This window comes from Diceros bicornis, chromosome 15 (assembly GCF_020826845.1).
Source record: "Diceros bicornis minor isolate mBicDic1 chromosome 15, mDicBic1.mat.cur, whole genome shotgun sequence".
Taxonomy (NCBI): Eukaryota; Metazoa; Chordata; class Mammalia; order Perissodactyla; family Rhinocerotidae; genus Diceros; species Diceros bicornis.
In genome coordinates, this window is record NC_080754.1 from 25452210 (window position 1) to 25475722 (window position 23513).

Genomic DNA, 23513 nt, shown 5'->3' on the forward strand with positions numbered 1-23513 from the left:
GGCATAGCAGCAGACAGAGTAGAGATGGGAGGTGGGATGAAGAGAGGAAGGAGAACAGGCTGTCACTTACCAGTCCTTCAGCCTTTACCAAGCACTCTGTTCAGAGTTTGGTCCCCGGAGTTGGCAGGAGAGGCTGGGCGCAGATTGCCCCTAACTCATGGATGATACTGGGCCTGGCCTAGGAGAGTTCCCAGTCTAATGGACAAGACACTTTCTCTTTGCTGGTGGGATGTTCCAAGTGTAACGGGAGGGCTCATTCATAAAATCAGCTTCCAAGCTTATACTGATTGAATCGTGCCAGCATTTCTTGGGTCCATCACGCTGTCCCACACCTCAAACCTTCATTATAGCATGGCATGTTTTCCTACTCACAGCTGGCTTTGGGGGGACTGGATGTGTTGTTTCCTCCCACAGGCGCTGGACTGGATCCAAGAAACAGGTGAATATTACCTCTCAACACATACCTCCACCGGAGAGACCACAGAGGAGACTCAGGAACTGCTGAAAGAATATGGGGAATTCAGGGTGCCTGCCAAGGTAGGAAGCATCCCGGAGCCCTCCCTAAATCCACTCAGCACTCCCCAGTCTGGCCAATTTCACGTTGCGGAAGGGAGAGCAGCCTCTGTTCACAGAAATGCTTAACCACAGTGGCAAGAGGGAAGCACGGGTAGGGTTGTTTCCTTTGAAACCTGAAGACCCAAAGACTTGCAGGTGGTGCGTAGAACGTCTTTATACAGGAAGTCAGCTCCTATACACTGTGCTTCCAAATACTCATCTTCGTGCTCCAGGTTCTGGAATCTGCTGTATTCTTGTAGACCAAATAAGGCAAAGGAATGTATTCATGTGAAATGCACGTTGTATGTGTGAACGTCTGCACCTAGCCACATATTCTTGAAATTTGAATGGCTTGGGAAGCTCACCTCATGGGAAGGGCCAATGGCTATGGGTGGGTTCACAAAGCAGGTGAGTTTATTTCCTGAGCTGACTACTTCCATCCGGCCTCAGACCTGCAAATGAGCCAGGCTGGGGTGTCAGAGGAGCAAAACGTGCACTGTTGCACATACCACACACCCTCGCACCCTTATTTACAGAGACAGAGAATGTTTTCACAGCCAGGATTTGATCTGAGGACCCTTGGGTTTCAATGAAAATCCAATCTGTCTCAGCTCCCTCTTTGTAGCATCCTTGTCCCTCACACTGGGCTCCCTGCCATGGAGGAGCCTATCTTGGCGTCACTTCCATACATGGCAGATGCTCTTCCCAAGGTGAGAGCTGCTTTTGTAGGAGTCACTGGAGGAACACATTAATGCCCATCCTACCCAGAGATCCCTCTGGCACTACGGCAAATGTTCCTCTAGTTTACTGCAACAAAATTAGGCCCTTAGCCTCATTCCTGAGCTGATATTTCAGAAGTGGTTATCTACTTTATGAATCCTATGCTATGAACTCTTGTTAGTGGGGAGACTTCCCAGGCATCCTTGGGGCTTTTGGGTGAAAAGCTGTGAGTTCAGATAAGAGACTCATTTCCATAGCAGCTAGAGCAAACAGCACTAGGAAGGTGGCAGATGCACAGAACCCTTTTCAAATCCAAATGAAAATGGCTTTTGAATTGCCCACTTTGTGTGTATCTGCCCCTTTCCAAATAGTGCCAATAATGAACCATTAACAGGCTGAAGAGTATGAGATCCTCTGGTGTTCCTACCCACACAGGATGGATCGCAGCAGATACCCAGAACTTCCTAGGGTCAGAGTCTGTCCATAACTAAAGTGAAATTGTAGTGAAATTGTAGTCAATTTAATTCACCCTTCCTTTACAATCTTCCTCCTATCTTTCTCCTCTTTTCCACTCATATTATTACCACCCTAAGCTGTAGTAGCTTTCTAATTGGGTTCCATGCTTTTGGCCTTTCCTTCCCTCCAGTCCATCCTCCTCTTCGTTGCCGTTCATTTTTAAAACACTACTTGGGTCATATTACCGCCTAGCTCAAAAACTTCAATGAATCTCCACTGCCTTCAGGCTAACACTCAACAACCTCTGCAGCGGCACCAGCTTCCCTCCCTGGCTTTATCTTCAATTATTATTTTATGCACCTTTTATGCTCCAGCTAAATGGATGTATTTTCTTACCCTCTGAATGGGGAGGGTATACTTCCTTGTCTCTGTACCTTTTCTCTACCATTTCTCTGCCTAGAACATCGTTCCCTTCCCTCTAGTCTGTACTTTTTAAAAGGAGCCCACATCTCCACTTCAGTGCCTCCTCCTCCGGGACCCTGCTTGCATGCCGGGATCTGGCCCATCCCTGCCCTACAGCCCTGTTGTCTGTATAACCCTTAAGGCACTAGGCATGGACCGTCCTGCTCTCCAGTAATCTGTGTGCAGTGTTGTCTCCTATGTGAGCCAGCAAGATCCCGAAGGACAAGAACCACGCTTTGTTCACTTACCTGACTGTTTCTTATGCATTGAAGGGAGGCCACAAACATTTGTGAACATAAGGAAAAAAGAAATTTGAGTAGATTTGAACCCCCCCCCAAATCTATATTTAATTCTTTTACTTTGGCTCTCTCAGTTCTCTGTCTTAACTATTTCTGTTAATGGGGTTTCATTCTCCCATCTATCATGTTCTAAGTCTCAGGGCTACTTGCTATTAGAATATCTACAGGATAACAAATCCAGCCGAGGAGCTTCTGATGAAAGGCGACAGCCTCCTGCTCCACCCCAGCCCCACTTCACAGAGGCATCTTTTCACCAGCCATCTTTGGTTTTAATCTTTATAACCAGTAAAATGAATTTGAAATGGAAATCAAATTGACCTTAAACTACAAGGGAGTAAATATAGTGGACTTCATGATTGAACAAGGCAATAGAGTATATTGAATTATTATACTCTGCTCCAAAGAAACAGATCAAGGAGGAGAAACACTGAATATAAAAAGGTACTTTCTATATAGCAATCCACAAATGTAAGTATAAAAATAAGATAAAGAGAATTTGGGTGAGGATAAGAGGAAAACAAAATTTTCCTGTGGTGGTATGCTGTAGACAATCCAGTTAGAAGAATACAAATGATATTTTCCTATTGTAGGTTTCAAAATTTATAAGGAGTCAAGGCACACGGTGATAGGAAAGCTTAATAATCTTGACATGTGGAAGAACTCCATTTCTTCTAAAAGCAAAACTTAAAAAAATTCTTCTGTTCTTCTTTTTTTATAATTCAGTGGTTTTTTAGTATATTCACAAGGTTGTGCAACCATTGCCACTATCTAGTTCCAGAACATTTTTATGACCCCAAAAAGAAACCCCATACTCATTAGCAGTCACTCCCCATTCTTGCTCCCCTCAGCCCCTGACAGCCACTGATCTTTCTGTCTCTATGGACTTGCCTGTTCTGGACATTTCATATAAATGGAATTGTGATGTCACATAATATGTGGTCTTTTGTGTCTGGCTTCTTTCACTTAGCATAATGTTTTCAAGATTTATCCGTGTTGTAACATGTATCAGTACTACTTTCCTTTTATGACTGAATAATATTCCATTGTATAGATATACTAAATTTTATTTATCCATTCATCAGTCAATGGACATTTGAATTGTTTCCACTTTTTAGCTACCATGAATAATGTTGCTGGGAACATTTGTGTACATTTTTTGGTGTGAATCTATGTTTCAATTCTCTTATGTATATACTTGGGCATGGAATGGCTGGGTCAAATGGTGACTCGTTGTTTATGAGAAACTGCAAAAGTGTTTTCCAAAGTGGCTGCACCATTTTACATCCCCACCAAGAACGTATCAGAGTTCTGACTTCTCCACATCCTCTCCAACACTTGCTATCGTCTGTCTTTTTTATAGGGCCATCCTGGTGGGTAGAAGTGGTATCTCATTGTGGTTTTGGTTTGCATTTACCAATGACTAATTATATTGAGAATACACTTTTTAAACTGTTAATTTTATCTCTGAAAGTAAAAGAAGCTATAGGATAAACTGGACTTAATTCTTTTTAACAAGAGAGAATTAAGTCATAATGAAAGTGACTGGAGCCTTAGCTGGACTAAATTATGTCTTAGAATTTAACACAAAAAGGGAACACTGGGCTTGTCAGATAGGCATTTTAGACCGAGAAAAATAGAATCTAAACAATTCACATTAAAGTTGGACGTAATTCTGTTTCAGAGATTCTTAAGAGGAATATAGCTCACATGTGGTGGAAATTTTTGAAAGGTTTAGTTTTTCACGTATAATGACAAACTCTCGCCTGTGGAATGAATCTGGAGATATATCTCAAGAGGATCGTTTACCCACACAGCGAGCCCAATAAGCTCGTATCTACAAAGAATATATCAATAAGTACAAGGAATATCAACAATGAAAGCCAAACTGGAAGGTTATAATGAGATTATAAGAATAATGTCGAGGACGCTAAATCTTAAAGACTCGTGAAATGTGCTAAAGACACTAAAAGGGCTTTTTTAAATCTATGTTTAGAGGAAGGCTCGCTGATTAGGGGAAGATGGTATAATATTAACTGATCAAAGGAAGGAAGAGAAAGAAAGAAAAAAAGAACTGAATGCTTCTTTTTTATCTCTGTCTTTTCCAACAGATAACATAAAATTCAAAGTGGAAAGGGCAAAACGTACATTAGGGGACACATGAAGCCCCAGATAAGTGAGGTGTCACTTCCAAATTCCCAGATGAATTCTGTTCCCCAAAGGCTCCCTTTTGTCCACAAGATCATGTTCATACCTCTGAACCTAACATTCAAGACTATCTACTGTCTGACCCCCCACTTTATCAGTCCATATAAGTTACTCTCTTTTGGTGGTAAGATTTGAGTTTCAAACTGGCTCAAGTTATAAAGGAGAAAAGATATTGTATGGCTATAGGTGGAAGTAAAGAAGATAGAAGCTATATGGCTGGACCTCCCAGGAGCCCAGGAAAAGCTAAATGACTCAGCCTTACTGGAAAAACAAGAAATGTGGCATAGTGTCACCTCTAGAGATGAAAATTGGGATGTCACCCAAGACCAAGGGCAGTTCCAGTCCAGACATTATCTAGTCCTCTCATCACAGGGCATCAGGGATACATTACCTCCATTCAGCTTCCCCTCTCTTCTCCTCTCTACTGTCTATGTTCCCACTTTTACTCTGCAACCAACTACCCACTTCCCTATCGCTGAAGTTCAAATCCCCAGAGAAACCACCCCAATCAGCTCAGTATGTTGGCACTGTCCCTCTTTAGACAGAGCTTTTAGGCCAGGACACATCAGAAGTCGCTAGCTGCATATTGATGGGCTGCTCTTGTGGGACAAGTTTTTACCTCTGATCTCATCAGCTGTGGCCAGGCATGTGGCAGGTCACATGGTGCCACCATAGCCGCCCTTGCATAAGAAATAGTTTCAGACTGCTCTCAGCAAGGGCCATTGGGCATGGTTGGCATCCAGTTTATGGGCCAAACTTATCATCTAATTCTTTTCAATAGAAACCCTCAACTCTTGCTGGTCTAGCTTTACTCACCTCCAAACGCAAGATTTACTCACTCATTCACTCCTTCATTTAGTCAACATTTATAATATGCTTACCATTTTCTAGACATTGGAGATACAAATGAATAAGATATAATGCTTATCTTTTAGGAGTTCATGGTCTAATGGAGGAGATAAATAAATAACTCAACATGATACATGCTGAAGTAGAGGCATTTCTTCTGTTTTCAGGGGGAAAAAAAAAAAAAACCCTCTAAATAAGATAGAAGTCCTTCTCAACCAATTCCTAATGCTATTATTCTTTGCCTTTTCATGGCTAAGGAGATGTTTCTCCTGCCCTCACATCCATCTTCTTTCCTTCACATCAAAGCTGGTCTGGGCCCATGTCTCCCAGCCCTGGGTACCAGCCCACTGTCCTATGGTGGGTGAGGCTAGGGAGTGGTGAGTTGCTGGAGAGCTGGAGTCTGGTCTCCCTGGCCTTGTGGCAGGCCAGGTCCTCTCTGCTTGCCTTTCTAGCTGGAAGCTGTCCCTCTCTGGCATTTCTTGGGAGGGTCAATCTCGTGGGAGGGGCTGCAGATGAGCCTGGAAAGGAAAGGGAGGGTGAGGATGGTGGAATAAAGAAAGAAAAGCTCTTCTGTCTGTCCTGTTGTTGCTCCAGTGATTTTCTGTCCCAGTTTCCATCAGTTGTCTAGGCTGTAGAATGGTCCAAACCTTGGACCTACTTTCTTCCAGTCAAAAAGATAATTTTACTTCTTAGAATATTATTTAAATATTCTTTCCTTTCTTTTAAAATCTATCAGGCTCCCCTGATAGATTTTAGTTTCGAAACCCAAACTTAAGATAAAAGATGAGCACGTGTTTACTTGTTTGAACATTCCTTCCATTTCCATATCTTACCCAACGTAAGTCCCACCCCCCTTTAACCTGCCCACACCAGCCCACCTTCATTTTTTCCCATTTTAAAACTCCTATACGGTTGACTCTACATACTTCTCATTTTGACATTCAATTACATAATTCTCTGAGTTATTTAACCACTCTGTGTGAAAATCTTATTTCCTTTAGAGATTATAGACTGTTTGGAGGAAATGAGTATCTTTTTTCTTCTTTTGTTTATCCCCCAAGCCCATCCCCACAGCCCTGTGCACAGTCGTGTGGACAGAGTAGGTGTTGAACAAACTCTTGCTAGAAATGAAATTAACCCAGCACACATCAGAGCTCCACCTTATTTAGCCTTCTAATGGATACCAGCTTCATTAACTCTTCTCTTTCTCTCTAATGGAAACTAAAGACAAGATTCTGGTGGTGGAAGGGACAGAGTTTACTCTTAAATCTGCTCGTTGGATTTCTTTAGATCCTAGAATGTGCCAACCTACTCTTTAGAAAGCCTACTTCAGGTTGGTACAGTGAAGAGAGAGAACTAGGAACTATGGACCAGAGGCAAACAGGCTCTGTCACTTACAGGTGGTATGAATTTGGACAAGCCCTCAGCCTCTCTAAACCTCAGTTTTTCTTATCTATGGTTCAGAGACCCATACCACCTCCCTCCACCTACCTCCTAGGGATGCTTTAAGACTCAAATGAGTCTCAGATGTGACATTAACATACTCTGTAAACTGATGAAGTGCTGTATTAGTGTAAGAGATTCTTACATCAATAATCATAATGGCTAACATTTATTGCTTACTGAGTTCTTACTGTGAGCACTATATTCCAGCCACTGTTCTAAGCCTTCTACATTGTCAGTTCATGCAATGCTTACAACCACCCTACAGTGGAGGTACTATGATGATCCCTATTTTGCAGATGAAGGAAGTGAGGCAAAGAGGGATTAAGTAATGTGCTTAAGACCTCCCAGCTAATAGGTAACAGAGCTGGGATATAAACCTAGGCAGTCTGGCTGTGAGGTATCCGTGGCTGCTATGAAGAAGAAAAGGAGAATGGGGGTGAAGGGCCATGAGAGTAAATGTAATCCAGTAACTTAAGACCATCTTTTGGGGCAGCAAACCAAGGAGAAAGTGAAGCTTCTGATTCAGCTGGCCGATAGCTTTGTGGAAAAAGGCCACATTCATGCCACAGAGATCAGGAAATGGGTGACCACGGTGGATAAGCATTACAGAGACTTCTCCTTGAGGATGGGAAAGTACCGGTACTCCCTGGAGAAAGCCCTAGGAGTCAACACAGAGGTAGGTATGGGGGTCACCTGGCTGGGACATCCTCCTTTCCCATCTCCATGACCACTATTGCTCTCAATGCCATGGAAGGAAGCAGGGTTTCCAGAGCAGCCATTCTCAGCTGTTGACCCCTGGAGCACTTGCCTTGTGTGGTTTTCTAGTGGAGGGGATGGACCTTGCTGAGCCACTGGCCTCCAGCCCCCATGGTTAGTGCTATATATATGGCAAAACTGGCTGGCCAGAGGTGGATCCTATGGCTACAGAACAGAGTTTTTCTATGTGTAGAGTTAACTGTTGACTTTGAGGACAAAACCCTTTGTCTTGGCTTCATCAGCACCATCTTCCACCCAATTATGTTAATCAGCAAATGATTAGAGTCCCCAGTATGTATAATAGGGCTCTTTCAAGAATAAGGGATGCAATTTGTGCAAAGGCTATTTGACATTTCAACTGAAAAGAGGTACTATTTGCCGTGAAGCAAGGGAAGACTGACTTTTAATCTCTTCTTTGTAATAGGGGTCAGTAACCTCTAAATTAAGAGCTAAATACAGCCTGGCAATTTAATCCTGGGATTTCTAATTCTGAAATCTTTAAATAAGTTCATGCTCTGAAGCGGAGCAGACTGGAGAGTGAAGTGATCAAACCACTAAAATTGAGGGAATTAACGTCTCCCCCAGGCTTTAGCCTGTGAGATTTTTTTCTAGAGGTTTCCATTCTATAGAAATACCAAACAGTGGTTGAAATAAGCAGAGATGGGCAATTAGAAAATTCAGTAATTGTTCTATCATTTAGCTTTCTATTTCTAAGGGAAGTTGCTTTTTTTAAATAAAAATATTTGCTATTGCTATTTTCCCTTGACAAATGAAAATTTTCTTATATCTTTACCAAAGTCCTTGGGGAAATATGACATTAATTATCTAATGTGTTCATCATTTTTCCCTGCTGTGGATATTAGCCCTGAACACTTGACCTGAACATTTTATATCTTTCTTATTTGTAAAAAAAAAAAAAAAAAAAAAAAAGTGATCCCATGAAGAAGAGTGCTTGTGGGTGGCAGTTTGCAGGATTTCCCCATCTTCTCATCCTTCTCCATTATATCTTTCTGTATTTTTTCCCTCTACCACCTCCCCCAACTCTGATGAGTTGCTTTCCCAAAGCATTTCTAAGGTGACCTCTGCAATCTCTCTGTGTGTAGGATAACAAGGACCTGGAGCTGGACATCATCCCAGCAAGCCTTTCAGATCGTGAGGTCAAGCTGCGAGATGCCAACCACGAAGTCAATGAAGAAAAGCGGAAGTCAGCCCGGAAGAAAGAGTATGTTTTGGGGAGCTTCCACCCAACTAGCAGGCCCCTCATGACTGTGCTTGGTTTTCACTGCCACCTGTCCCTTTTGACAGCTTGAGTTGTCCTCAAGACACCTACAGAGGTTGGAATGGACAGACATGATGCCTCCATCCATTTCACTCTTATCAAGAATTATAGGGCATTGGATAGTGGAAGCAATGAACCATGTCAGCCTTACAAACCATTTCTTGGTCACTCTGCTTTCTTTATATTGGTGTTACAAAGTTACACATATCCAGAGATCTTACAAGGGCTTTATGAAGAATATTTTTTCAGATTCCTTTTGGGTAACACTGGAAAAAGTAGTGTGTCCTAAGATTAAGAAGTTCTATGTAGTTGATTTTATCAAAATGAAGTAGGCCTACAGGCCCCTTGAAGCTGAAGACACTGAAGCTGGCCTGCGAAGTCAGAGCTTGTGGTTCATCTGGGGAGGGCATGAGTTTGTTTGGGCTGCTGTAACACACTATGACAAATTGAGTGGTTTACACAACAGGAATATATTGTCTCACAGTTCTGGAGGTTGTAAGTCTGAAATCAAGGTGTTGGCAGGGTTGATTCCTTCTGCAGGCTGAGAGGAAAGGATTTGCTCCAGCCCTTTCTCCCTGCCTTGTGGGTGCTGTCTTCATGTTCATGTGGTGTCCTCCCTGAATATATGCCTATACCCAGTTTTCCCCCTTTTCTAAGGATAGTAGTCATTTTGGAATAGGGCCCCCCCCCCCCACTCCAGTGTGACCTCAACTTAACTAATTACATCTGCAGTGACTCTATTTCTAAATAAGGTCACATTCTGAGGTACTCAGGGTTGGGACTTCAACATGTAAATTTTGGGGAGACACAATTTAGCCCATAACAGGGAGAAAAATGAGGAGACCACGCTTGGCCAAATCTTCCTGCTGGGCTCTGTCTGGGACACCGTATAGCCAGAGGAAGGTAAAAGATGGGTGAAAAATAAAACAAAAAGAGGTAGAAGGTAGTGGAGCTAAATTAGGCAGAAATACAGGCAAAACTGCAGGAAGCAGATGAAGAAAAAGGGAGAAAAAGGCAGAAGAATGCCAGAGACCCAAGGCAGTAAAATCAAAGACAACTTTTCAAAGCAAGTCATATTATGTTCCCTCTGGTCTTCCTTCTTTCCTGTTTACCGACCACCTGCAATGTACTAGAAACTTTACTGAGATGATCTTGTTCAATCCTTGCAACAATCCTGTGTGATCAGCTGCTTTATAAGTAAGGAGTCTGAGGCTTCCAGAAGCGAGTCCTGCTCTAGTAAATGACAAAGTCACAATTCAATTCCTGTTTGTCTGACGTCAAAGCTCATGCACTTTCCACTCTACCAGTAGAGTAGGAATAGTAAGAGAGTGGCTAGTTAACTCCTGCACAAGGGAATTTTTTAAATCAATACTTTAATTTTAATAGGAAAGCCTCTGCTAGAACAATGTATTGCTTTAAGGAAAATCTCACCAAGAAGAATGTCCAGGAACAGATGCTGCTCATTTGACTATTTCTTGTGAAATTTCCAACAGGGGACACTTTGGGGACAATCTTTCTGAAAATTTTCATGTGATGAAATACCTGGAAATAGGTGTTCTTATTATGAATTACCATGAAAAACTGACATAGAAAATCTAAGATAAATGTATAAATTTATACTTTGTGCCAAATTAGATATTATTGCATATCACGTCAGCTAGGAAGCACCGTTTCTAATAAAAATTTGTAAAAGAAAGAAAGCGAAGTAGGTACACTCCAGTGAAGCTATGCATCATAAGTTTAACAACTGCCCGAGGGTGTTGTGTTATTTAGGGGCCCAAGGAGGGGGGAGCCCTCTCCTTGATGTGTAATACAAGCTTCTCTTTACGGGAGCCTGAAGAGCAGTCACTTCACATTGTTAACTTGTGCTATGCTTGTGATCACATGCCCAGCTTCATGCACATCAGTTCGTGATACAAATGAGCCCCATTAGAAATCGTGTTGGGGCCGGCCCGTGGCTTAGCGGTTAAGTGCGCACGCTTCGCTACTGGCGGCCCGGGTTCGGATCCCGGGCACGCACCGATGCACTGCTTCTCCGGCCATGCTGAGGCCACGTCCCACATACAGCAACTAGAAGGATGCACAACTACGACATACAACTATCTACTGGGGCTTTGGGGAAAAAAAGGAGGAGGATTGGTAATAGATGTTAGCTCAGAGCTGGTCTTCCTCAGCAAAAAGAGGAGGACTAGCATGGATGTTAGCTCAGGGCTGATCTTCCTCACATAAAAAAAAAAAAAGAATAAACTGGCAGTGTCCAGGGGTTTGATCTGATCTCTTCCAGGTCTTCATCGTAGACTTTCTCAAGCTCAGTGGTCAAAAAAAAAAAAAAAAGAAATCGTGTTAAGTGTATAGGGTAGTCTAGGCCAGAGGTCAGCAAACTATGGCCCACAGGCCAAATCTGACCCATCACCTGTTTTATATAGTCTATAAGATAAAATTTATTTTTTATAGTTTTAATGGTTGAAAAATGTCAAAAGAAGAAGAATATTTTGTGATGTGAAAATTAGATGAAATTCTTTTGTGTCCGTAAATAATGTTTTATTGGAACACAGCCACACTAATTTTTTTTTGACGTATTGTCTATGGCTCCTTTCACACTACAAGAGCAAAGTTGAGTGGTTGTGGCAGAGACTGAATGGCCCACAAGTATTACTATCTAGCTCTTTACGGAAAAGTTTGCTAACCCCCCAGTCTCAGTGGTGGTGTCTTGGGCATCTGTTCCTGGCTTTTAAACCCGATTTAACTTATGGTACTGCAGGCTGTTTTGGTATATGTCAACAATTCTCCTGAACAGAAATCATCATTCTGGGAGCTGTAAGAGAAATGTAGGAGGCTGGGATTCAAGCTCTCTAGTTGGTGAGAATGAATGTGAATGGTGCTGCATGCTTGTGCACATATGCAAACACACACGTGCAATTGAAAACACATGCATATCAGCACAGAATCACAAAATGGTAGAACTGGGGTGGAAAAGGGAGAGAGGATATGGAACTAGCTGAGCACAGACAGGCTGAAGGGATGCAGAGCAAGTGATCAGAGTGACAGGGACTCAGAGGCAAGGAGTTTTGAAGAAAGGAAGAGACGTATGTTGGTAAAGTAGAAAAATAGGACATTCAAGAATGTCATAAATGCTGAGGTGGTGAAGTGAAGTTTGAAGGAAGGGAGGTGCTGTATCTCTAACCTACTGAAGCCCATTTATTTCCTTCTAGATTCATTATGGCTGAACTACTCCAGACAGAGAAAGCTTATGTAAGGGACTTACACGAGTGCTTAGAGGTAAGTCTTGCAGTATTCAGTTCACAGCTGTATTAGAAAAATGACATCCTCACCCGTGTCAAGTCCTTGAGAGGAACTCAGTGCTCTTTGTCTTCTCTCGGAGCTTAACAAATAAAAAGCCAACCAGAGGAACTCCTCCCAGAGTCAATAGTAATTGCATGGGAGTTTAAGGTGCTTTTGAAAAGAAACTTCTCTCAGACTGGAGCTAGACCTAGCCAAAAAAGCTTATAAGATACTTGAATTCCACATAAAAACCATGACACAGTGAGTAAACTCAAGTTGAGTCTGAAATCTGCATCCTCCCCCAACACACCCTCAAACACACACACATTTGATAAATAAGAAGTGTGTGGAGTTTGTGCTCTTGCCAAAGTTCACGATGTGAGTTTCCCTAGCAATAGTTCAAGATAATGGAACATTCAGGTTTTGTTTCTTTCCTTTCTGCTTTTTTGCCATCTCCCTTTTTACACTCTACGTGCATTCCCAGTCTGTCTTGCTCCACAAGTTTGAAGGCCTGTTTTGTCTGTATTTCGTGTGGCAGTACTGCCAGTGATGAAACTGTTGCTGTCTTACAGACCTACCTGTGGGAAATGACCAGTGGTGTGGAGGAGATCCCCCCGGGGATCCTTAATAAAGAGCATATCATCTTTGGCAACATCCAGGAGATCTACGATTTCCATAACAAGTAGGTTGGTGGAGGGTTTCAGTGGAGCACCTTTAGGGCCATAAATACCCAACAACAGGGCTTCCCAACAAGTGGATCGAAGCTGAGTGGTAAATCTTGCCTGGTAAAGTATTACCTGTTAAATTTTCTATGTCAGTTGCTGTCAGACTTCTTTCTCACTCATCTCTCTTTCTCTGCAATTGTCCAAACAGAAATTTCTAGTGGAGAGTGAAGTCAAGTATTCAACAGTGTCCCTCCCCTACCCACCAAGTTCTCCTTAGGGACCTGACTGGCAACATCTTCATACGAATGATAATTAGGCTTTGCAGAAATAAAAGTAGCTTCTCCTCACTAAAACTATGGGGAATCCTGACATTAGACTTCATCTGAGCCAATCCATTCTACCTTGTGGGCCTTAGGTTTCAAATTCCATTGAAGTTTTCTTTCAGCCTAAATATTTCCTCCATCCCCAACTACTCCATCATCCCCACCCTCAACCAAAACAACAATAACATAAAGAAATAAATAGATAGATAATAGATACTCAAAATACCCAATGGAATCCATTTCTTGACAGCTTATAGGTGAGAACATCAATCGACCCTCTCTTTTGTTGAAATAAGTAGAACCATAGAGCCCTAAAACCTCACAACTCATTCTGTCCAGCTCCTGACTTTATAAGTGTCTTCTCCACAGCAGACTAAACAACCTGTTCTGTTGTTAACAGAGGGTCATCAAGAATATTGGTTGATTAGTTATATAACCAAGTAATGGAAATAACTCAGTTTCCAAAATTCAAATAGAAGGAATCTCAAGACACAAGAAATAGTGTTTGCATAAAGTCCTAGAGCTCTCTCAGGACACTATTGCAGAGAAGGGCTCAGAGGTAGAGGTTCAGTGTTGTAGGATACAATTCAGAGGAAGTCCTGGAGTCAGGCTAGTCAAGGCTTTTACTGAGTTAAGCAGTCATGCTGGAGATGCCAGCTCCAAGAGTTCCTGAGGAGGCCACGTGTACAGGTGTAGCAGCCACGCTGAGGCAAGACTCTAGAACAGCACTGTCCAATAGAGCTTTCTGCAATGATGGAGATGTTCCATGTCTGGGCTGTTCAAGACAGTAGCCACTAGACATGTGTGACTACTGAACACTTGAAATGTGACTAGTGCTACTGAGAACTGAATTTTTAACTTTATTTAATTTAATAAATTTAGATGGCAAATGGCCACCATATTGGACAGCCCAGCTCCAGAAAATGAGACCTCAATATGGCCGTTTGCTAAGAATGACTAAGAGGCAAGCAAGGGTCGGGTGTAAAATATTCTGAGTTCTAAAAGGGTTAAGTAAGGGGTGGAGAGTCACTCCTCTCTTGTCAACTCCTGATTATTAATCCCCTGTTGTGTCATCAAATGGCATCAGTTTAAAGAGAACATAAAATATTTAGCTCCCATGACATGTTAACCTTGTCAAATTCTGATAGCAGTAAGCTCTAGGGGGAAAAAAATCCTTCTAACTTTCTGGAGTACTTAATAAAATTTCCTAGTCTTTTTTTTTTATCACAAATTTTAACGCTCTCCATTTGGTTTGTCTGGAAATCTCCAGACATAGAGATATTCTCTCCTTATGCCTATTTAATAAGATCCCAATGAAGCTATTCTTGACCACTGATCCCAAATTCAGTCATCTGCGCCCAGCTCAGCATTATCCCATCTCCCCCAGGATATCTGAGAAGACATGGGACTGGTAAGCAGTATGTCATGTCACTGTACTTTTCTGATTTATGATCTTTGGGATTTAGCCAACGAGTCCTGCTTTCCCCATATTCTTACCGAATTGACTAAGCACAGAAATCTAGAGATCACAACATGCACTTCTTTTGAGCCCTGCTTTTGCCAAATAAATGTATAACGGAAAGAATATTCATTTCAAAATTGACCACTTCTAACAAAATTTCTAGCATAACCATGCCTCTTATTCTGGTTTCATGATATCACTCTAGTAAGCCGTAGTAAGCAGTTTGGTAGTTTTTTTTTGTTTTTTTGTGGTTTTTTTTGTGAGGAGATCAGCCCTGTGCTAACATCCGCCAATCCTCCTCTTTTTTTGCCGAGGAAGACGGCCCTGGGCCAACATCCGTGCCCATCCTCCTCCACTTTATATGGGTCGCCGCCACAGCATGGCTCGCCAAAGCAGTGCGTCGGTGCACGCCCGGGATCCGCACCAGCGAACCCTGGGCCGCCGCAACGGAGCGCGCGCACCCAACCGCTTGCGCCACCGGGCCGGCCCCAGTTTGGTAGTTTTTTAAATAGCTGAAAATCTACCTACCAGTTACAAAATACAGTTCTAAGAAACTCTTTATAAAAAGTCAAGTTAAGCCATATGGAATGCTGAGTTCTGTACAGGAATAAATTCAATTATCAAGAACACAGCTACCCAGCAAATGTTACTTATTTATAACATTATAAAGAAACAAGAAGAAAATAAAAACCAGCCTCTGAGCAACCAAAAGATATATCACAAAGATAAAGTTCCTGTCTTTTCATAGAAACGCCTTTCTATCCTCCGTAAAAGCCACTTTACTGCATGGTTAAATTGTTTCCAACCCTAGCAATTTAGAAGCAGCAAATAAGAATTAAGAACTTGAGCAAGTAGTTTGATACCAGCAGCATAAAGTAAAGCCTGACAAGAAGGAAGACAGACAAACTGCAAAAAAAAATAGGCAAAGAACCCCAAAAATCATAGTGGTCAAGGGCTACTCAGTATTGGTGCAAACGATCCTATATCCCAACATGGAGCCCAATACAACCACTGTATTACAGTATGGCATAATTATTGATGTTAATAATAACCCTGAATCATTAGTATGTTCTGCAGTAAAAAGCAAGGAACTCTGTAATGCATTTAGAATGCTATCGACCAATTTAATGTTTTAAATTATCCACACTTCAAGGGAACATCCAAGAAAATCAAGCTGTATATTAATTCCCTGCAGGATCTGGAGGGCTAAGGCTTTACTCATAATGTATGATTTCTACTTATGCCACACAAATTTTGATTAAGAAAGAAAGCATAATACCTCTAAAATCTCTACAAATAGGAGAGAAAATGGCAACTAAGCCAACTTTGAAACTGCAGGAGCTGTGAACTCTGTAAGAGACTATGTCTTTCACTGCATAACCCCAGTGCCTGGCACACAATAAACCTTAAGTAAATCTTTGTTGGGTGGATGGACGGATGGATGGATGGATGGATGGCAGACAGGACTAAAAATAGAATTACAATTTGCAGACTTATGGCTAATGCCATTCAAGTTATAATTCAGTCTTTTATTTGCATCTCAAGACAGGCAAAACCATTAGGTATGATTTTTTTCCCCATCACTACTGGAATCTTGTAAGCCAACAAAATAATTAAATATCTGAATGAAAGAGTTTCCTAGGAGCTTCTTAATAGAAGGACCATACAATGGTCCAAACACCTGTTTGCTCTCAGGAATACATTTTTGAAATGGTCACTTTTTAACCTGAAAATATCCAAGGGTTCTTTTTAACCCCAATTGTTCGCATCTTTCCGAAGTTACAATTAAGTGCTATCTAACAGAGACACATACTCCTCTCATTTCTAGTGCATGGCTCAGGTTATCTGCCCATACTCTGGAGAGAGAGGGAGGTAGGAAGGGAGGAAGACTGGGAGATGGAGAGATTGAGAGGCAGAGGGATTGAGACAGACACTGCCTGGATAACCCAGTTAGCTGAGTCTCTGGGAAATTAGTACCTAGGCCAATGGTGATATGATGCATATGTTAAATATCTCAGCTAGTTAATATTGATCCTTTTAAATGGTGTCACTTTGAAAAATGACACCCAAGATTAGTTCTGTGTGTGTGTGTGTGTGAGAGAGGGCTATCTTAAGGATCTTTGCCTATATAGGTATCGAATGGAGAAACTCGCAAGCACCACAATTTCTATAAAGAAGAACAATTCAATATGTAGAATTTAATACCTACAAGTAGTGATTTTAACACAAATTGGAGGTTTAGGTGGAATGATAGTTTTTATTCTTTACTCTCCCTATTTTCTTATTACATCTCTTTTCTACAGAACTAAATATAAAGATCATGAAACTTATCTCCACAAGAACTAGATCCATTTCTATTGCATTTTGCTAAGTCTTCCAGGGGCACTCAGATAAGATAGTATGTTCCACAAATAGATCCCCCAAATGGTAATGGTTTTGTAATGCCATCTCCCTGCTTTGACTTACTACAACTTGTAATTCAGCAAAATCATTTATTTTCAGTTTGCCTTGATTATTAGATTTTTAGCTCTGGTAAGGACAGCTGTTTGTTTAAAATGCTCATCACCTTCAGTTAAATAGGAACTTTACTTTTCCCTTTTCAGTGATTTGGAGGTATGGCCGTATGTGAGTCTGAGCAATAACATTTTTATAAAATCTCTGCTGTCAGGGCTGAGGGTCTTCTTCATCATCAAGTACAACCATCTCAGGGCCGGCCCCGTGGCTTAGCGGTTAAGTGCGTGCGATCCGCTATTGGCGGCCCGGGTTCGGATCCCTGGCACGCACGGATGCACCGCTTGTCCAGCCATGCTGAGGCGGCGTCCTGCATACAGAAACTAGAACGATGTGCAACTATGACATACAACTATCTACTGGGGCTTTGGGGAGAAAAAGGGAAAAAAAAAAGGAGGAGGATTGGCAATAGATGTTAGCTTAGGGCCAGTCTTCCTCAGCAAAAAGAGGAGGATTGGCATGGATGTTAGCTCAGGGCTGATCTTCCTCACAAAAAAAAAAAAAAGTACAACCATCTCCACTTACAGATAAGGACACTGAGACCCCAAGAGGAGCCAGTGCCTTGCCCAATGTGTGACACCCTCTCCTTTAAAGATGAGGCATAGATTCTGGGGATTTAGTCCCCCCACAATCAGTGCTCTCTCCCCTTCCCCCACTCCATGGACCACCAACTGGGACTGCCAGATCTGGTTGGTTTGGTTTATATCTAACTAGCTTCCATGTGGATCCCCAAATTAGAGGAACACTTCAACCCATTTCTTCCACAGGTATGTCATCAAGGTCCTACACCCTTGCAGTGATTACCTGAAATAAGTCAGTTTTCAGCAAGGATTGGAAAGACAAGTGACCAGCAATCAAGGCTAGCTCTCCCTCCTGCGCACTCCCTCTCTCCAGCCTGGCCAGAGCTATGTAGGCCTGAGCTGGGAGCCCTGGCCAGGCCAAGGTCAGCCTACCAGGGGACTAGGTGGCCAGGGTCAGCCAGGAGCAGAGAGTGGTGTGCAGCAGGGGTGAAGACAAGGTGGGCAAAGTGATGGAGAATGCCAGCTAACCCACATTTCCCTCACCTCCCTGGAGTTCCTTCTTGGGCCAGGCCTGTGCTAGTTCGGAGATGGAGCTGGTTCCCAGTGATGAATCAAACCCAGGCTCTGCCCTCTGAGTTCTGGGAATTAGTTAGATACCTGTGATAAGGTGGAGGTGAGCGAAAATGCCGTTCAAAGGAGCAAAGGAAATAGCCCCAGTTGGAGTCATAGGAAGGGCTTCACGGAGGAGGAGGGGCATTTGAGATGGAATTTAAATTACAGGTGGGATTTTCACAGCCATAGATGGCTCCCTTGGTGATGGAGGAAAATTTGAACCAAGGCCCTCCAAGGGAGGAGAGTGGTGGAGTCTAGCAGGGAGGCTGAGAGAGGCAATGGGGAGGAGTTTGTGAGATAGTCTCAACTCTAGGTCAAGGGTGGGGAGAAGGCCAGCTGTCACACTCCATGTTAGACTGTGTCTTGTCACCTGTCTATGAGACTGAGGTAGGGGAAGGAAGACGTGGTGGGTGGAGGTAGTGCAGTCAGAAATGATGGTGGTGAGGAACCCAGAGGAAGGGAGCAGGGAGACAGAGTGAGGTGGGAACGTGGGATAAAATACCTAGAGAGAGGAGAAGTGAGAGAGGACAGGGAAGTGGATGGATAACAAGGGGAAAGAAGAGATGGGAGGGAGGCAGTACTGGGGGGAGATTAGAGAGAGAGAAAAAGGAAGTTGTGGGGGCGAGGAGGAGTTGAAGGGGAGAGAGATGAATAGAGACCTATACCTCCCTGGGGCCACTGTAGGCAGGCAGGAGAATCAGCAAGATATTTTCAAACATTTTTGATCTTGAACCGAAGAAAAAGATTATACGTTATGTCCTGATATGCGCATGCTTATATATTATATATAATAGGGAAATTAAGTTTTTCAGAATAACACCCTTACTGTGTATGATGCACTCTGATATTTTGTGTTAGATTCCATTTCTCTTTCTCCTTTTTTTAATGTTGGTTCCACGCGCTAAATTGATGTTACAACCCCTTGAAACACGGTGGGTCGATCTGCAGCCACAAGGCGAGGAGCTGGCTCCACCAGGTGGTGAGAAAAAGGATGTGCAGCCCACGGCCAGTCGGCAGGACCACGCTGCCAGGCTGCTGCTGCCTTATCCTGCTTTGCCTCTGCTGCCCCTTCCCAACCCACACCCCTTGCTGAAAATATGCATAGTCTATGCTTTCTATGCTTCTTCCTCCCTCCAAATACCTTTGGTATTAGTTTTATCCGGTTTGCAGAAAATCATAGAATTATGAAATAGAAAAGCCTGGAAAAAACCTTTGAAGGTAATCTAGTTCTATTCTACTCCCTTGTTTTATAGAAACTGGAGCTTACAAAGGTTTATGACCTGCCCAAACCAATTAGTAGCACAGCCAAAGAATCCGGGTCTCCAAAACTCCCTATACATCACACTGTCATTTTCTTAATATTCAAATATCAAGGGAAGAGGATGGACCTGTTGTGATTTTTCTTGGTCCCTAAACCCACCATCTAAGGGTAGCTGCAGGCCTTTCACAACACCTTGGAAGGGCCCTATAAAAATTTAGCTGTGGTTTTGTTGTTGTTGGCTGTTTTTTCAGTAAGCTGTTGACATTGGTGCTGGCTATAGATATTGGGCAATACCCAAAGCAACACCAAGTCAAAACATTTATTTGGACATGTCAAAGTAATGCTCATCTTAGTTGTCCACACCAACTGCTTAGTATCCATGCCTAGTTGCTAAGCAGCACATTAATGGATATGAATAACATTAAATGTGAGACTCGTTTTGTATATTTTATTTTAACATTAAACTTGTTATATATCTATGCGAATACTTTTTGATTCATCTGATCACACAAGTTAAACAAAATTAGGAAATATCAGCAAAACCTATTCAACAGGCAGCAGTGCAGCAAGATAAACTGCTACTTGAGGATGGAGAATATGCTGCGTGAGGGTCCAGCCCTGCACACCTTTCCCTTCATCTCTGACCCGGGCTGACGTTCCTGGTGTGGGAGGAAGGGGCAGAGCCAGGTGATTCTCATGGCTCCACCTGGGTGATCCGACTGTGCTGAAACACTTCCACAAAAAATCCCGCACCCTCCCTGGAGTGCACGTGACTCTCCATTAGTTTACTAGCTACTCCAGTATGCTAACCAGCTGTCCTAGCCCCTGCTAGGACAGCTAGGTCTAGAGCCTCTTACATGCTAGGCTCCGAATCTGTCTAGTCACTAATGGATTCTTTAGAAATGCTCTCCAGCTCCACTTGTGTGAAAGCAGTAAGCCAGTCCTGCTTAGATAAGAAGTCAGTGTCCTGGACTTCCTGCCAATCGGTGAGCCTGATGCCTTGCTCCCCACCCTGCCTCAAGCTTAATTCATTTACATATCCTTCTCATTTTTGCTCTTTCCCTCTTGCCACAGCCCTGCCTTCATTCCCCGTCTCACTACCTCTAGTATTCCAACAAGTGCGCATGCACCAGAGCGCACACACACACACACACACACAAACACGTGCACATGCACACACACATGCACACACACAAGGTCATCAAATATATTCCCCTTCAGGTGCAGACTGCACCCTTGATGTAAAGCTCTGTCTGTTGGACCACATTGTGAGCCCCTCAGTTCAGGATACACTTCTCCAGAAGTGGTGAGACTATAGAACGAATCTACCTTTGGAGAGAATAACAAACTCAAAATGACTCAGGATACCTTTGAAATGGTGCTGTTTCCATAGTACTTGATGACAAACCTCAGAAAGCTTTTCTAGGGGCCGGCCCTGTGGCTTAGCGGTTAAGTGCGCGCGCTCCACTACTGGCGACCTGGGTTCGGATCCTGGGCGCACACCAACGCACTGCTTGTCCGGCCATGCTGAGGCGGCGTCCCACATACAGCAACTAGAAGGATGTGCAACTATGACATACAACTATCTACTGGGGCTTTGGGGAGAAAAAGGGGGAAAAAAAAGGAGGAGGATTGGCAATAGACGTTAGCTTAGGGCCAGTCTTCCTCAGCAGAAAGAGGTGGATTGGCATGGATGTTAGCTCAGGGCTGATCCTCCTCACAAAAAAAAAAAAAAAAGAAAGAAAGCTTTTCTAACAGTAAATGCTAGAGGTTTCCTTTCCAGAGATCAGTATAAAGCCAGAGGGAAGCATTTTCCTCATAAAGTAACTACATAACATATTGCATCATCATGATTTAATAGAGTAATGATGTTGCTTTCATCCTGACGTTTCTTTAAAAGTTTTATTCATTTCTGAAAAAAACCCAGACATTCACACAAACACTTACACTACTTGCTTTGCTCGTTCTCCCACAATTTATTACATATAATTATTGAAATCGTGAGGACTGAGATGTTGCAATAGAACAGCTGAAGTGGAATGTTCCATCGTTTGTGAAGAGTGTTGTGACCTCTTGTGCTTTAAACTCGTCGTTTCTCTTTGAAGTAGGTGGAATGATATTGATCAGAAAATCTGTCATCTTCATAAGCTTCAAATTAAAAAGCAAAATAGAGTTTAATATTGCCACTTGCCTTCAACAATTACATTGAGATGGTAGTGAATATCTTACTCAAAGTTACGAATTAATATGCCCAGCACAAGCTAAGTAGTTTTTTTTTTTATTCTTAGCATTTTTTATTCAAAAATTAAATCACATGGAGTTGATGTAGGATCTGCCAACTGGGAGCACGCAGGAATCTAGGGTGGTTGCCCTCAAATGCTGATCTATGGACTGAATGCATTAGAATTACCCAGGGAGCTTTTCTAAACAATGCAGATGCTCCGATCCTAATCCCAGAGGGCAGTGCACAGCCAGGTATGCAGACCACTAGCTAGGGTTTTCCAAGAATGACAAAATCAGATACTCCCCCCAAAACTCTTCCACTCACAGAGAAGTTTTGGAAGCACTGCACACTGTATCTGCTTCAGAGATTTATAATGTACCTCATGATATGGTAGGATTTTGGAAGTCCAGCAGTAAAGAAACCAGCTTAGCCCAGCATTTCCCAAACTTAAATGATATGTGACCTTGGAATCCAGTTTTTGTATGACAATCAAGATTTTCCCAGGAGATGGTTTAGGGGAAGGCAATCTACCACAGATTTCCTAACAGGTGCATGGTGGGGAGAGGTCCCTAGGTGTGCGCGTCCAGGAGTGGGGCAGAGTGTGAGATCTGTGTATCAAAGAGAGTGGGAGCTTATGAAGACTGGGAAGCACTGATCCTAAAGGACTAATGTTCACCTGGTACCTACTATATGCCAGACCCTGGTTGGGTTCTTTACCTACATGGATTTATTAAATCTGCATAACATCCCCATGAAGTTGTTATATAAAGATGAGAAAAACAAGGCTTCGGAAGACCTCACACCTGTAAGTAAGTGTGAACTCGAGGTCTTTATCTCGTGCTTGTTTGGGAGGGAATGACGGTGAGATCTGGGATCAGCAGAGGGGTTGGCTAGTGGCAGTTGCTATTAAAATCTTCATTTTCCTGGGGCCGGCCCGGTGGCGCAAGCGGTTAAGTGCGCGCGCTCCGCTGCGGCGGCCCGGGCTTCGCTGGTTCGGATCCCGGGCGCGCACCGACGCACTGCTTGGTAAGCCATGCTGTGGCGGCGTCCCATATAAAGTGGAGGAAGATGGGCACCGATGTTAGCCCAGGGCTGTCTTCCTCAGCAAAAAAAAGAGGAGGATTGGCGGATGTTAGCTCAGGGCTGATCTCCTCACAAAAAAAAAAAAAAAAACCTTCATTTTCCAGAAAGGCATTAATTGTAGAAATAATATTCTACGCATTTAATTCATTTTATACTGCTTTTATTTTTTGAGAATTTTCAAACTGAACATCCTCCCGTGGGTTTTTGATAGCTGCTATCACAATAAGTCAGGGTATTGCTCTATTTAAATTATCAGGATTTTTGATAAAATTGCTAGCGCTGTCTTTAGAATCTAGATCAAGTATCAATTCTGGGGGTATAATTACCAGTGTTTGCTTAAAATTAACCTTGCGTGACTAGGCCAGTGACCTTGAGTCATAAGTCAGGGAAAAAGGGAAACTTCCTGAGTCATCATGGGTGTCCTTGCAACTTCTAAAACAAAAGTGCAATTTTATATCCTGCGTGGAATGCCTTGAGCAGGCTGTTTTACCATTTATTTGATCACCCTTAAAGGAAAAGGGCCTGGGGGCCGGCCCGGTGGC

General features: G+C 42.8%; 1 protein-coding gene across 5 annotated transcripts in view; it reads left to right on the forward strand.

Annotated features, from left to right (window-relative positions):
• The window catches only part of KALRN (kalirin RhoGEF kinase), a 633650-nt gene that overhangs the window by 381037 nt on the left and 229100 nt on the right, over positions 1 to 23513 (forward strand). For all 5 annotated transcript variants that reach the window (XM_058555948.1, XM_058555950.1, XM_058555937.1 and 2 more), the window contains exons 21-25: positions 415 to 537; positions 7486 to 7668; positions 8852 to 8970; positions 12240 to 12306; positions 12882 to 12991. In XM_058555948.1, the coding sequence (XP_058411931.1) occupies positions 415 to 537; positions 7486 to 7668; positions 8852 to 8970; positions 12240 to 12306; positions 12882 to 12991 (602 nt within the window). The remainder of the gene's footprint in view (positions 1 to 414; positions 538 to 7485; positions 7669 to 8851; positions 8971 to 12239; positions 12307 to 12881; positions 12992 to 23513) is intronic.